At 46.7% G+C, this 16,010-nt stretch overlaps 1 protein-coding gene across 4 annotated transcripts in view; it reads right to left on the minus strand.

Annotated features, from left to right (window-relative positions):
• Positions 1-2,395: 2,395 nt before the first annotated feature.
• The window catches only part of MARCHF7 (membrane associated ring-CH-type finger 7), a 398,067-nt gene continuing 384,452 nt past the window's right edge, over positions 2,396-16,010 (minus strand). For all 4 annotated transcript variants that reach the window (XM_085645470.1, XM_085645468.1, XM_085645467.1 and 1 more), the window contains 2 exons: positions 13,432-13,480; positions 2,396-3,676 (listed from right to left, as the gene is read on the minus strand). In XM_085645470.1, the coding sequence (XP_085501596.1) occupies positions 3,639-3,676; positions 13,432-13,480 (87 nt within the window). In that variant the 3' untranslated portion in view covers positions 2,396-3,638. The remainder of the gene's footprint in view (positions 3,677-13,431; positions 13,481-16,010) is intronic.

Raw genomic sequence — 16,010 nt, forward strand, 5'->3', positions numbered from 1 at the left:
AGGAAGACCATATTCCTTTTCGCCCTCGGTCACGTTCTATACCCCAAATGGTGAGGGACAATTTGAATATTTTTTCTGACAATGTGGCAATGGATTTAAGACAGTTGTACTATAAGAAGGCGTATCAAAAGAAAAAGATAATTTCCAAGCAAGTAAAAATCCAGAGAGTCAAAAAGAATTCTGAAGGAAGACTGAATCCTAGTGAAGCCCTCGGACAAAGGAGGCGCGATATGTACAAAAAAGAGGCACTAAGTCAACTGAATAACAGTGAATGTTAGAAACAAATTGAAATATAAGTACACGATGGTAAAATAAATTTTTTGAGAGACTGGAATGGAGGAAACAGCAACTCCTGAGTTGGGGAGGAGTTCATGTTTATAAAACAAGCGAATCCAGTCATACCGGTCTTTTATGTGATGCCTAAAGGGCATAAAAGCATTGTAAATCCACCGGAGATCCATAATATCGTCGTGCAATGGTTTGTTCGAAAATGTCTCCAAATATATTGACTACTTTTTTTATCCTATTGTGAGATCATTAACATCGCATATAAAAGACTCCACTGATATTTTGAAGCATGCATATGATGTACACTGGGATGACACTATGGTTTTACTAACTCTTGGCATTGCTACACTCTATATGAATATAAGACATACTGATGGATTAAGGGCCACTGAATATGTTTTTTACATGAGACCAATGAGATTTTTAAACCATTACAGAATGCTATTAGAGATGGAGTGTTGCCTTACAAAAAACATTTTTATGTTTGGGAATGAGCTGCTCCAGTAGGAACAAGGGACAGCCATGGGCACCTGCTTCGCCCCCAGTTATGCTAATGTACAACTTGTCTGGTGGGAGGAGCGGGTGCTCGGTGGCCTGGAACTGGAACAAGACTGATGGTGTCTTACTGTGGGTAAGGTTTATTGATGAAGTTTTCGTGCTGTGGCAGAGCACGGAAGCGAATATTGATTTGTTGATAAGTGACCTTAACGCAAACAATCTTAATTTAAAACGTGTGGGACACTACAGTAAAACCTCAATAGTCTTCCTGGATATTAGAATAAAACCCAAAGGAGATAAACTGGAAACGCCTATTTTTCGTAAGCCCCCATCTGGAAATACAATTTTGCATGCAGAGACCTCCCATCCAATTCCACTCCTTAGGAGTACTCCTTTTGGTGAGTTTTATAGCAGCAACACAGAAGAATATGACAGTAGAACAAGAGATGACCAGTAGGTTTATTCAAAGGGGCTACGCACCAAAAAACATATGTTGGGCATCGGACAAAGCTAGGAATCTAAACAGAGAGAAGGCACTATTCGAACCACCTAAGACAGTGTAAGAAAGAACAAGTTGGTTTAAAAACTCATAGTATTAAAAGTAGTTATAAATCGAAGCATAATGTTAGATCCATACTAAAAAAAACAAAAAAAACATTGGCACCTTATCAGAGGAGATCCGGTTTTGGGTCCAGAGATTAAAATACATCCTGAAATAACCTATAAGATGTCTAAATCGTTAAAAGATCAGATTGTTAACAGTGAATTTCAAGAGAGCTTGGACAATCAATCATGGCTACAACAGAGAACAGGTTTTAGAAAGAGTTTTAAATGCAAAGCATGTCAGCATGGAGTAAATCTTACGAAATGCGGTAGGAAATCGAGCGACAGGAATTATGGTCTATAGCTAGCAATGGATGTCTTGTGCACTCTGGCACAACAAATGTTCTAACATGGATGTTTACGAGTGACAATTATATATTTTTTCCAACCTTAAAGTGTATTTTGTTACTGATACTTATGTTCATTTAAGCCTGTACACTCCGATATAGGACGATTATTTTCCACACATTTGGTATTTGCACCTCATCCCTATAAACATTAACTGACTAGGAAGTAAGGCCCTACCTTTAATAAATGCATAATACCACACCTACAACATTAGTTCGACAATAAATCACATGCTAAGATTGGGTCGAGGAGGGGTTGGAGGCCCTGAACCTTTTGTAGCTTAGGATATGGCATTTTATATTGTATTGCCAAGTGTAAGTATGCACAGGTCAACCAGACACCCTAACCATCAAATATCCAATTTATCAATAATTCCAGAGCATTACCATGGCTCCAACCATGACTTGTTTAATTTGACCAGTCTATTTGCATTTATCAACAGGTGGCTGAAGTAGGAAATCACATTGGAAATAAAGTTCATTATAATAGCACCTAAACGCCTCGGGTAACTGAAATGTAATTAAAAAAGAAACGCTTGCTATGAAGCAGACAGTTCAGGAATTAGAGACTTCCATAAATTCCATCAGGAGTGCCTGCCATGGTTGGTGTGTACTAAATTCTACAAGTAAAAGAAACTGCACAACAACCACAGACAACGTAGGGTGGGTGACACATATGTGTGACATTTTATTCATTGTAATAAACAAGTGCAGTAACTATAAAACATTTTTATAATCGGTGTTTATGATGCTAGGGTTAAAAGGTTTCCAGTAAAATGTTATGAATTGCAGCTCTACCCCCCACTGCATTACTAGATGATGGGCTATTTATAAACAATTAAATTTAACTACCCACTTAGCCATTTCCAAATCAATGCATGTGTATGCAATCAAAGTACTTGAAAGGAAAAGCCCCATAAAAGTTCTTATTGCTCTTTACTTAAGGAGTTTGCCTAGTATTCAGAACATTTTAAATTGTAACATTAAAAAACCCATTCATAATTGCCAACACTGAAAAAGCAATAAGGCATGATTTTTTTCCCCCAACAAATTAAATGCTTTAGCCAACATTAATATGTTCTTAACCAACTAACACTAGTAATTAGATTACCTGTAAAAGAGCAAAAACTGTTGCAAAGGCCAATGATTTTTCCTAATAAATTATTAGAGCAACACAATAATGAAACACAGATTTGCGTAATAAACAAGGCAAACCACTCACCATTTTAAAAGGCCATACGGCTGTCCAAAAATAAAGGGTACTTCACCCATGGAATTAATGGTGTTTAAAGTTCTCATTCTAGACAGTAAGGGGGTCTTTAAACATGTTTGAATGAAATTTATAGATCGTGAAGCTCAGATTTCCTAGCACTAGGGGACAGCCATTCTCCTATGATGTTCCGGCAGTCTGTGGCATCAACAGTCTGAGTGACCACTCCGCCTGCACCTTTACCCCTCCAACGTTAAACATGGATCCCCAGCATTCTCGTGCATTTAGCCTCTGGCAGGAGGGCTGCTTCAACTGACTTACTAATTAGAGGCCAGAAGACACCCATGGATGGAGACTGGAAGTGGCTAGTGTTTGAAGTTCTGAACTTGAACATCTGTTCTATAAGCAATTCACTCTTCAAAATGATAAAAAGGTACAATTCAGAACGTTTCCAAAAACTTGTTGAAGATGCACTCCAGACCAATAGCAGAAAAAGAAAAAAATTAACTCCTCTCGTTAAAAGGCATTCTATAGTGCGTGAATTAGATTAGAAAAACCATAATCGAAATTTGTATTTAATAAACCTGTATATAGAGAAAAGAAATAAACAAAACACTGGTGTAACTTAATAAGTTACTTTTCAATTTAATTTTAACTTTATCAACTCTTTTGTCTTCCATGTTCAGCAATCTTCAGCAATCTCCATCTGCTTCAGAATCATCTTCAGAAGCTAGAAAAAAATAAAAATATTCTTATATAATCTTTTTGAAATTGTGAAAATCAATTTTCAACCTCATCAAGAACAGTCCCAGCTGTGCTTAAACCAGAAAGTATGCAGCTCTATAAAAGACACTTGAATACTTGTAGTAGTGGCTCAAGAAATTGATTAAAATTGCTCTCTGAGATGTGGCCAAGACGGGAGTTGGGGGTGGGTGCAATTTGGCGATCCAGAATCTTGAGTTTGCTTGCTAATACGGACTGGTAAAGACTTGCTTAGAAAAGTGTGCGAGGATTCTGGCTACCCTAGAAAATGCAAAAATATTCTTAACCCATGACTGAACTATAGAAACTACTCCAATGAATGAGCGCGCACTTAAAACTAGGTTACGGTAGGGATTGTTGCCTACAGTGGATGGCTTTATCCGTTCTGGGAGAGCTACTTACTCGCCACGACCAGGGATATCAATCCTCTGACGGACACTTATGTTTGTGCTGTACCTCTATGACCAAACTGCGTTCGATATTGTCACTGGAATTCATGCTCAGCGTATTTTTATTGAATGCAGTTTAACAGATATTACAAAACTTTTCTAAAAAAAAAGAAACTGATTAACCTTCTGCATAGTGCGCTAAGAAACCTCAACAGAGCTGAGAAACCATCTTAACAGTCCGAAAGTAATGGAATACAAACAATATATGGCAATGACATACTTTGATACCAGTTGTTCACTAGTGTTCAAATTAAATAGCCAGTTTTGTTAGTCTGCATCATCTGCAGGTCGAGTGTTCGAAGGCCAGCAGGTCAAACAGAATCGTTTATCCTTCTGAGATCGATAAATAGAGTGCCATTAATTTGGGAAAAGGATCATTCTCTAATCATAGCACAGAAACTAACAGCATACAGCTTTTAAAAATAAAGCATACTTTGTCTTGAGACTTTAGCACGTTACCATCTTATAAAAATGCAGAAAAACATACCAAATTGTGCATGCATATCTTCAAAGACTGGAACTGGAGGAACATCACACAATAAACCTGTTCGTTTAGCCCCTTGCTACTTCAATATTCCATCCCTTTGTTGCTCAATGTGGAACTCCTAATTCAAACAGCTAGATGAGAAACCGATACCTCAACAGATGTTGGGAGAGCCATGTCTAGTCCATATTATGCAACAGGTGGCTTCTCCAGAAGGTTAAAGGCACGTTCCTCCATTTAACATACAGCCTGAACACTGATCATACTGTGGTATGACGGGGATGCATAGTGCGACTCCGACAAGTCTTCGTCCAGTACTAAATAATCACTGCACTCTTTCCTCATTAAGCGGTTTGCCTTCCTCTTCTGGATCCTTATCCACTATACTGGAACATACACAGCCCATATTTCATGAGGTAGAGGTTGTAGTGGTGGGGTTAAAACAGAATACTATACACTATAACACTAAACAACCCGGGTCTGGTGCTGAGTCAACAGGGATAGACAAAAAGCATATCTACTGGTTCCGACATCTCCAGTTAGAGAAGGACCCTTCTGGGAACAGAACCCATCAATCACCGAGGAGTCAGTGTGTTGTCATCATCTGGGTCTGTCTCTCTTGATACACCGCAACAAGTCTAGGTGGAACGACCTGTTTGCGAGTGGTCTTTACTCATAGACCGCCCCGGGGTACCGACGGAGAGAGCGGGGCCCCCTTCCCTGAGTAGAAACCAGGTTGAGGTGAGGGTATTACCCAGAATTCTGGGGTATCCGGTTTTGACATCCGTAGAGTTCAACCGGTGGTAGGAATGTCTGTTATATATTTTTATACTTTCACACCTTTTACATAGTAGCAGCAAATTAGGTCCTGATGAATGCCCTTGATACTATCTAGATCGCAGCGGGCAGAAACATGTCGACCAGATACTATGGACAATGAGCATAATGACAATGTATTTATGCTATGGTTGCCATTTTGCTTTTTAATTTTGGCAGAGGTACTCTACCAATTAAAGCACTTTTGAGTTCCCCTAGCCATTTTTATTCACTCTTTATGATTTAGTGCTGCACTTTTAGAACCCCTCTCACGTGAGCGAGAGTTCACTTTTTGGTTTTTGTCATCTCTAGTGGAGATCTGACTGCAACCCTTGTATGCCATCTCTCTTCACTCGCAAACAGGTCGTTCCACCTAGACTTGTTGCGGTGTATCAAGACAGACCCAGATGATGACAACACACTGACTCCTCGGTGATTGATGGGTTCTGTTCCCAGAAGGGTCCTTCTCTAACTGGAGATGTCGGAACCAGTAGATATGCTTTGTCTATCCCTGTTGACTCAGCACCAGACCCGGGTTGTTTAGTGTTATAGTGATTTGGTTAAGGGGATTTACAACCTGCTGGTCTTTAAAAAAATTTCCCTTGGGCCTTCTCCCACTTTGTCCTGTGTTATTTTTTTTTTTTTTTTTTTTTGGAAACCGTTTATTACATATTAAAAAAGGTTACAAGTATGGGCCTACAACCATCCGGCCGGCCGCTAGAGTGGCAGAAGCATATGACATACCTACAGTAAGAGTCTCTTGGCGGTGCAGATCGATAAATCAGGAGATATCAATAGCGCAGGCCACATAACTCCAAGCCCACAATACGGTTTCCTTTTTTCAAGACAGAACAACACAAAAAACCACACCCGCAAGGCAACCCGCCATCCAAAGTGACGGCACGTGCTCCTTAAGTGGGGGATCCCAACCCGCAGCCAAACTCTGAAGAGGGGAATGGGAATAGATCAGGGACAGGGGAACCACATGCCCGCGGCTGGGGGAGGGGGTCGGCTAGGGGGACGGAGCTGGTGAGGCGGCCGGCAGCAGTGGCGGCTCACAAATACCCCCGCGATAGGCGTTCCAGGGGCCCCAGATTTTCACCCATGCCCCAGGCTTACCCCTCGCCACATACACTACCTTTTCACGAAACATACACCAATCCATATGTTCTTTCCAGGCCAACACCGCTGGGGGCCACCGGGATCCCCACAATTGAGCAATGTCGCGCTTAGCTATCATGTATCCCAGAGTCACCCACCGCGTCTGTGGGACCGAATAGTCATTTGGTTCCCATACATTCAGCAAGCATCTCCTCGCTTCAGGCAACAGCACAACACGCGTCACCACACGCAGGACCTCATGCACACCACGCCAGAATCGCTCCACCTGTGGGCATTCCCACAGAATATGCATGAAAGTTGCCAAGGCACCACAGCCACGCTTACACAATCCGTCACCAACAAAGCCCATACGTAGAAGCCTTGGCCCCGTCACGTAAACCCGGTGGAGGATCTTAAGCTGGACGAAGCGAAGGCGAGCCGGGATGGCCACCTCCTTCGGAGAGGCCACCGCGGAAATCCAGTCCTCGTCGTCCAGTTCCAGCCCGTCGGCAACCCAGGCCTCGCGGAGACTAGTCAGCAGGCACGATCTGTCGTTGATCAGTTTTTTATATATAAGGGAGATCGTGCTGTCTGGGACATGGCCATCCAGCACTCTGTCCTCCAGGGGGGAAGACTCCGGAATGGACGCGACATCAGGGAAGACGGAGCCCAGCGCGTGGCGGACTTGTAAGTACCGAAAGTACTCACTGCCTTGCAGCTGAAATTCCGTCCGCAGCGTCTCAAAAGTTTTGAATCCACCCCTTGTCCAGAGGTCTCCCACTGTGCTGATTCCGATCGTGTCCCACTTCTCGAAGCCCTTCGATGTCCACAGGGAGCCCAACCTCTCAGACGCATATAGCGGTGTCGCCCGGGTCAAACGGTCCTTCCACCCCATCGCTGCATTAGCCGCGTGCCAGACACGCACCATGACACGCGTCGGTCCCGTCAGACGGGAGTCGGGCGCGCCAGAGTAGAGCGCTCGATTGTAGTCGCCACCGGGCAGGAGCATCTTGTCCATTTCAAATGCCGGGTTCAGGGCGGGCCCGTAAAGGCCATGATTAATCGCAGCTAGCTGGGAGGCCCAGTAATACCGTTTAATGTCCGGGAGGGCAACCCCCCCATCGTACCACGGGAGCGTCAATTTAGCCAGAGCAATACACGGCCTCCCGTCCCAGAACAGGCGCCGCTGCAGGCTCTCCACCTCACGGAAGTAGCGCGCCGGAACCAAGTCCATAGTGTTCTGAAGCGCATACAGAAAGCGCGGCAAGGACATCATTTTAAACAAGGCCGCTCGGCCAAGCGGCGAAAGCGGAAGACGCCGCCAGCGCGCAACGTCCTCCCGCAAGCGCTGGAGGGGGGGTAGCAAGTTCCGCTCGTAGCGGGCCTCCGGGTCTAGAGTAATATATATACCCAGGTACCGGAACCCCTGGGAGGCAATCTGGATCGGGCAGTCCCGTGGTAGGGCCGGAGCCTCCCCGGAGAGTACATACACGCAGGATTTCGCCCAGTTGATGACAAGGCCTGAGTTACGACCGAAGGAGCGCAAAACATCAACCAGGACAATCAGCGAGTTACGCGGGGAGGCGAGATACAAAAGGATATCATCGGCGTAGAGGGACACGCGGTCCTCATGCTCGGGGGTCCAGCGGAGACCACGGATGGAGGGGTGCCACCGCAGCCACTCCGCCAAGGGCTCCAAGGCCAATGCAAACAGGAGCGGTGACAAGGGGCAACCCTGACGCGTGTCCCGCCCCAGCGCGAAGGGGGCCGAGACTCGCCCATTCACCACCACCTGCGCCAATGGGCCCGAATACAACAATTTGACCCAGCTAATGAATCCCGGTCCAAATCCAAATTTCGCCAGCATCGCCCAGATGTATGGCCATTCAAGCGTGTCAAACGCCATGGTGGCGTCTAAGGACGCCAAGATGGCCGGCTCCCGCACAAACGGGACACGCGCGAGCACCCCATGCAAGCGTCGCAGATTAAGAGCCGTGTTGCGATGGGGTATAAAGCCAGATTGGTCTTGGTGGACCAAATCGCCCACCACGCCAACCAGCCGGTTGGCCAGTACCTTGGCGAGGATTTTGGGCTCCGCGTTCAAGAGCGAGATAGGCCTATAGGATGTAACCCGCTCACGGGGTCTCCCCTCCTTGTGGATCACCACGATTGTGGCCAGACGCTGGTCCGGCGGGAGGGTACCCTGCGAGTGGGCCGCCAGGAACATGGCGCGCAGGTGGGGCGCCAGTACATCCGGTCGCAGCTTGTAGAGCTCGATGGGGATACCATTGGGGCCCATGGCCTTGCCGGATGCGACCGAGCGAATAGCCAGGGCAATTTCGTCCGAGGTGGGAGGAGCGTCCAGCAACTCCCTGTCCTCCACCGTAAGGGAGGGCAGCGCGATGTCCCGAAGCAGGGCATGGGAATCTTCCTCCGAGCAGGGAGAAACCGGGGAGTACACCTCGCGGAAGTAATCCGCGAAGCAGGAGACAATGGCTTCCGGCTCGGTGACAGGCACACCATCCATCCCCTCAATCAAAGGAACCACACGGCTCGCTCTCTCCCTCTTGTCCAACCACGCAATCAATTTACCAGCCTTATCACCCACATCATACAGTCGCCCCTGTTGCTCTCTACTGAGGCCCCTGGCCGCCTCCGTGACGAGGGCCCTATAGGCCGCCTGCTTGAGGTGCAGAACATGCAACTTGGCGTCTGTTACCCCGCTCCCCAGGTCTCCCTCTAGTTCCGCAATTTCGGCCTCCACCCGGGTTACCTCCTCCCGCTCGCGCCTCCGGGCATGGGAGATAAAGGAGAGGGCCTCCCCTCTGAGAACTACCTTAAAAGCCTCCCACAGGGAGATGGCCGAAGGGACAGACCCCACATTCTCATCAAAGTATCGCTGTAAGGATTTGATCAAGTCGGCACGAATAGTGGGGTCACGCAAGTACCAAGCATTGATTGGAGCCACCCTGCCCTCCACCCTAGGGAAGACATCGAAGTGTAACAGTACTGGGGAGTGATCTGAAATGCCCCGCGCCAGATGGCACACCTCTCCCACCCTCCCAGCATAGGCCGCCGGGACAAGGATGTAATCAAGCCGCGAGAGGCTACCATGGGCACCCGAGTGGAAGGTGTATTGCCGCAGCGCGGAATGCTTTAGTCGCCAGCAATCCACCAGGCCCAGAGTATCTAAAAGGCCGGACAGCCAGGCCTGTGCCCAGGGGAGGTCCCTAGGGGGATGGCGATCCATAGACCCAGAAACTACCGCATTAAAGTCCACCCAAACCACCAGCAGGCCACCCGGGAGGTCCAGGAGGAGGCGCCCCAAATCCGCAAATGTAGTAGATTGTAACCCAGGCGGGACGTACACTGATATAAAAACAAACACTCTACCCTCCATTCTACCCACCAGAACAGTGTAGCGTCCCCTCTCATCATGGCGCACCTCATCAATCTCCAACGGGAGCGAGTTCTTAATCATGATACCCACCCCCCGCGAGCCCGAGGTGAAGCCCGAGTGGGCCACCAAACGATAGCCTCGCCGATTCATGGCATGAAAGGAGTTACCTATAAGGTGTGTCTCCTGCAGGAAGATAACATCTGGTGAGATACGTTTCAGGTACTGCAGGACCACCCCACGCTTAATCCTGTCCCCCAGGCCGTTAACATTCCATGACAACACAGTCAAATCCCTACCCCCCATCATACGTAGAAGCAATCAGTCGTCCCCCACAGAGCATCTCGAGAGCAACAATACAGTAAAGGGCTTGCCTTGCGGTGCAAACAAACAACACACCCCCCCCACCCCCCCATCCCAACAGAACTCCCCCCTCCCTGCACCCCTGCATGAGCCCAGACAGCCCCCCCAAAGTGCAGTGTGCCTGTCGCCCCATAGATGAAAAACTAACTAGTCCCCCAGAGGAGGAGGGAAGCCCCCAACAGACCCCACACGACCTCCATCGGAGGGGAACATAAACGATCAGTAAATGGTCAAGGAATGTTGTCCAGAGCAAGGCCTATTCTTCACCCCTCAGTTCTGATCCGGCGGGCCCTCCCCGCCAACCGCACCCCCCCCACCCCCTCGGCCCCGATCTCCAGGCAGAGTGTCCAACCAGTCCCCAGCCGCCTCGGGTCGGTCAAAAAAGTGCGTGCGCCCATCCACCTCCACCCTTAGCTTAGCTGGAAAAAGCATTGAGTACTTAAGGTTCAGGTCCCGTAGGCGACGTTTAACTCCAAGAAAACTCAATCTCAGTTTTTGGACCGCCGGAGTAAAGTCTGGGTAGAAATGCACATCCATGTTATCAAGCTTGACCGGTCCCTGTTGCCTGGAGGTCTGCAGGATAGCGTCTCTGTCCCGAAAATTAAAAATCCGGGCAATGAGAGGCCGCGGCGGGGCACCGGCCTTAGGTCTGCCCCCAGGGACCCGGTGAGCACGTTCCACCGCAAAAAGCTTACTCAGCCCCCGGGGCTGGAGATGGGTAAGGATCAATTCTTCCACAAAAAGATCTGCCGCCTCCGCCTCTCGTCCCTCCGGCACTCCCACAATGCGAACGTTATTCCTCCGGGCCCGACCCTCGGAATCCTCCAGTCGCCGGTCCATCAGGGCGCTCGCCTGGCCAAGCCGGCGCACCTCCTTTTGGAGGGCCACCACGTCCGTCGCGAGGCTCGTTGTGGTGTGGGCCAGGGAATCGACCCGGTCGTTGGTTTTGGACAAGTCAGCCCTCACAAGGCTAACATCCACCAGGACCGAGTCTATCTTTTGCGCTAGGGTGTCGAAGCGCTGGTCCACCGAGGCCTTCATCTCTGCGATGGCGCCCATGACGTCCCGGAGGGTCAGATCCAACGATTGAGCAGATGCCTCCGTCGGGCCCGCCGGGGATGTGCGCGATGTCTCCGGAGATCCCTTCTGGAGGGTGTAGCGGTCCATGCTGTTGGATTGAGGCGCCGGGCCGCGGCGGGTCGTCTTCACCTTCGCCCGGTCGCCATCTTGTTTGGTGGACATGCCTGCTCTCCCACCGTCGTGCCAATCTCCTCGAAAGGGCCGATAAACCAGTTCACGGGTTCCGGGGGGGGGGGGGGGGGGGTGGGGGGGGGGGGAGGGCGACCACTGGGCCGCAGGACGACTCACGGCCGGCGGGTCAGCTGGGCACCTGGACAAGGCCACACCACCGCACCCCGCTCCGCAACCCTACCTCGCTTGAGGGCAAGGAGAGCGCAAAAGCGAAAGTGAAAGCACGGGATACGCGAGTCGCCCAGCCCTGCCCGCCGCTGTTGTTCGCTTTGTCCCCGGATCGCCCCACTACTCCAATCCGGGGGGCCAGCGCGGAGAAGGCCGCAACCTTCAATCGGTGCTCCCACCGGTGTCCGGGGTCCGATTCGAAAAAGAAAAACGGAAGGCGCCTCAGCTCGGGTTCACCGATGCAGTCCCCTCAACAAGGACAGGATATAGCCAGGATTAATTCAGGAGGTCGTGGTGGTCCTCGGGAGCCTCGCACCTACGTGGCCATCTTGGTTGCGCGCTAGGCTCCTCCTCTCCTGTGTTATTGTTAAAACAGAATATACACATCCTGATGGCCCCAGCCACAGCCAAAGCTTTGTAGGTCAATAGTGCAGAAGGGAATTAATGCATCTTCACAATATTTAGATGACAACCAGGTAAGTGGCAACGATCCTCTTATTTAAGTCTTGCAACATACGCTTGCAGGAAATAAAGGAATCGTGCTTCCATTTAATGTGCCTTTTTTGGACAGGTCTTGCTATGACCTGTCATTACCTGTCCTTGACGCCTGGTAATGCAACACCACTGCTTAAGAAATCTAGAAGGAAAACACAGCACTCGCAAACCACCTTCTATCCCCCATTTGTTGAATTAAAATAGATACCAGTTGTGACCGTCCGAGAAAATATCTATGAGCCTAAACTCTTGAAAACATTACTGCTGGTGTACCGATCAGGTAGGAGGTGCACAATACAGTACGTCACCGTTCATGAAATAAGTCATGTACCAGCATTCGGACTGAGGGTGAACATCGTGCAACTTAGTTTACTTCAGTTCTTGAAAGGGCACAGAACAATGCCACTAGATTAATATCTTAAGAAATCAAGGCCATATGTATCAATGTCAAGCGTTTATGTTCTACCTGACCAACAGCACACCATGTTAATCCCATGCATTTGGGTCACTCTGGAGAGTGTCCTCCATAATATTACAGACAAAAAAATAAAATGCAGTGCCATCATGCGCTCTCTGAAAGTGGGCCAAAGAAAATTCACGAGTTTCAAGATTTGTGTCCGAGACATGCACATCTGGTCACATTGGGCTTGAAAAGGTCAATAATTATAATCCTTCAGCAAACACACCTCTAATCTATATCGGACCACATACATTCCTAAATAACCAGGTGAGTTCTAACCACCTGTATATATGTTTGAATCCGGCATTAAGTGTCTTATCTGAACTCTGTTAATACAGCCAAGAACAATTAATGGCTGAAAAGCAAATCCCAGCATTGTGACGACTAGATCTAGATGAAAACCTGAAAAATGGGCCAGCCAATTTACCAACCTATTATCGAAGGCAGCATGTGTAGTGTATTGAAAGGTAAACAAGACAACACTTTAAATTAAATAAGAAAATTAAGATTTCACCACACAAATGGAAACAGAAAAGGACTACGTTATTTTAATTCACCACTACGATCATTTTGATAGCCATATCCTTTATTAGACCGACATGAGACGTTCAAGGCTAAAACGTCCCTTCTATTTTTCTCAGTTCAATGAAAGGCAACACAAACTAGTAGACATCATTTTCACTGGAATGTCAGACAGTTGCTTAAAATTGTAACATTATGTCAAACAAAATGAACTTACTTTCAAGGTCTGCCAAGTGTGCTTGAAGAGTCCTTGCAAGGTTAGTAAACTGGAAAGAAAAAAAAAGGGAAGGTTCTGACTAATGCCAACTAAACACCTTATCAAATCAACATTAAAACAATGCATTGCCTACATCTTATCTTAATGACTAAGCAGTGCGGCACAGCGTAAGTGTGATCAAATAGTTTACTAATACGTAAACCTTAGGGCAACATCAGCTTTCACTAGGCCATTCACTTTAAGCTCCACAGCGTACACAAATGGATTACCAAATGTATTCACATGGACTGTAAAATGGATAACATCCACTGCTAGTGTAACAGTCCAAAAAAAGATTTTGGTGGGACTGTAGTGGAAGCTATTATAGGACTTTTAAAATTGTACCTAATTGGAAACCTGGGCCGTTTTTTATTTCTAAAGAGGAAAGTGTGTATTTATGATCTAGATATCCTATAAGCACCCAACTGCTGACTAGACCAGGTGAGGTCAAGCAGCGAGCCATGCCTCTCCACAAGCCAGACCAAAAAGTCAATAAAATTCATTCAAATATTTAGGCTAGTTGGAAGGATAAACTTTTCACGTGATCTTTCAAACCCAGAGTAAGTAGTACTAAATGGTTCAATTACTGCAACATACGTCATCCAAAGACTGCATTCAGGAAGGAAAAGAATTTTTTTTTCCAGTGGATACTTTACCTACCAGTAGATGCCTCACCTCAAGAATCTCCGCTAGACGCGATCCGGAAAATCTGTAATAGCCCTCTCACACTGGCAGGTGGCACCATGGCTCGCAAGGCCTCTCAGATGCCTCCCTGGATGGGACATCATGGCACCACCCAGCACTCGGATATCACTAGAAGGCAGTGTTCAAAAGACATCCGATGTCGTATTTTCATGAGAGTAACCTCAGAGTGGAGAGGTAGCCATGTTTGGTGAGGAATCTGGAGGTAGATGAGCATACAATAGAAAGGTAGTTACAGAAGTTTAGTAACTTTCTTCCGATGGATACTTCAACCTACAGACTAACCGAGTCATGAATCTAACCACCAAGTAGTGCCCCATGGAGGAGGGCCCGAGACAAAAAATGGCCAATGGATGCACCACCAAGGCAATCGGGCTAATCTATTCAAATTTAGGCAGTGGCAGGTTGGAAGTGTATCCTGAAAGACACAGCAAATCAACGATAGATAGGTAGCATCAACAACTTGTTACTTTTCCAGAGCTTTCATCCACCAAACTTGATCAGAAATTTACCATATTCTCAATTCTTGAGAACGAGGAGAATATCTTCAGAGAACATGATGTGTAAATCAACGATGAACAAAAGGACGCTTTAAGCAACGAGGATATCCAGAAGAGTTGTTGGAAAGCCATGTATAAAGGGCAATTTCCATAGATCGGAAGGTGTTACAGAAAGAAACACAAAGAATGGTGTTTGTATCTAGGTTTTCAACAGTATCCAAGGAAATAAACATTATCCGTAAAGAATGGGAACTTCTAGAGGAAGAAGTGGATTTTAATGGACTGTTCACGGAGAAACCACGGTTTGCCTATGCAAGATCTCGAAACATTAAGGAAATCTTGTCTAGGAATATTATCAAGACACCCCCAGGAAAAGCAGGCACTAAGAAGTGTCAATTGTATTCATTGCAACAACGTTATTACAGGGGACACATTTCACCCTAGAACAGGAGAACGTATCAAACAATCTTTCATCGGACTGTAATGCCAGCAATGTAGCATACGAAATCAAATGTCCATGCGGCTTACTGTATATAGATAAAATAAAGGAAAATTAAAATCCGCCTCACGGAGCAAGATAAAGAATAATATAAATTCCAACTTGGCAGTACATTGGAATCAGAATGGATACACTTTCGCACAAATCAAGTTTAACATTATTGAAGTACCATTTCTTCAGGGAACAGACCACTCCAGAAAACTACTAGAACATGAAGCCTTTTGTATTAAAAAAATTTAACACTGAACCCCAAAGTTCTGAATGATAAATTCGAGATGGAATACTTCTTATAATATTCTCCCGATAGTTGAGTTAGCTTCACTGAAATGTAGGCACATCACAAATAAACGACAGCCAGCATCATGTAGACACAGAAATTACATTTAATGAAAAACATTGTAGTTTAGGAAAAACATGAATGACATTACGATTGTACACGAGGTTAATTACATTTCCTGAACATATGAAATGTAACATGACAAATGAGCAGACTAATAGTGTCTGTAAAGAGTGCCACTGCCCTTACTAGATCTTAAGGGCACATGATGAGGTTCCTTCATGGATAGCTTGTGAACACCCACCTTGATAATGCACACAGAAAGGCTTATGTCCAGTGATTGAATTTTGGCGCCAACGTTAGTATGATCAATTTAAACCATTTAAACCATTTGAACCCTTATGGTTCTTTTTCTCTCTTTTGTTGACTCTCTTCCTCCCCCCCCCCCCCCCCCCCCCATTTCGAGATTACGCAGTTTTCTATGTGACAATACAGCCAGCATAGGATAGTAGTTATACAATTAAATTTCGATGAAAGTTGCGTTCAATGAGATTGTATTTCA

The sequence above is a fragment of the Triturus cristatus genome, chromosome 3_1, assembly GCF_964204655.1.
Source record: "Triturus cristatus chromosome 3_1, aTriCri1.1, whole genome shotgun sequence".
Lineage (NCBI taxonomy): Eukaryota > Metazoa > Chordata > Amphibia > Caudata > Salamandridae > Triturus > Triturus cristatus.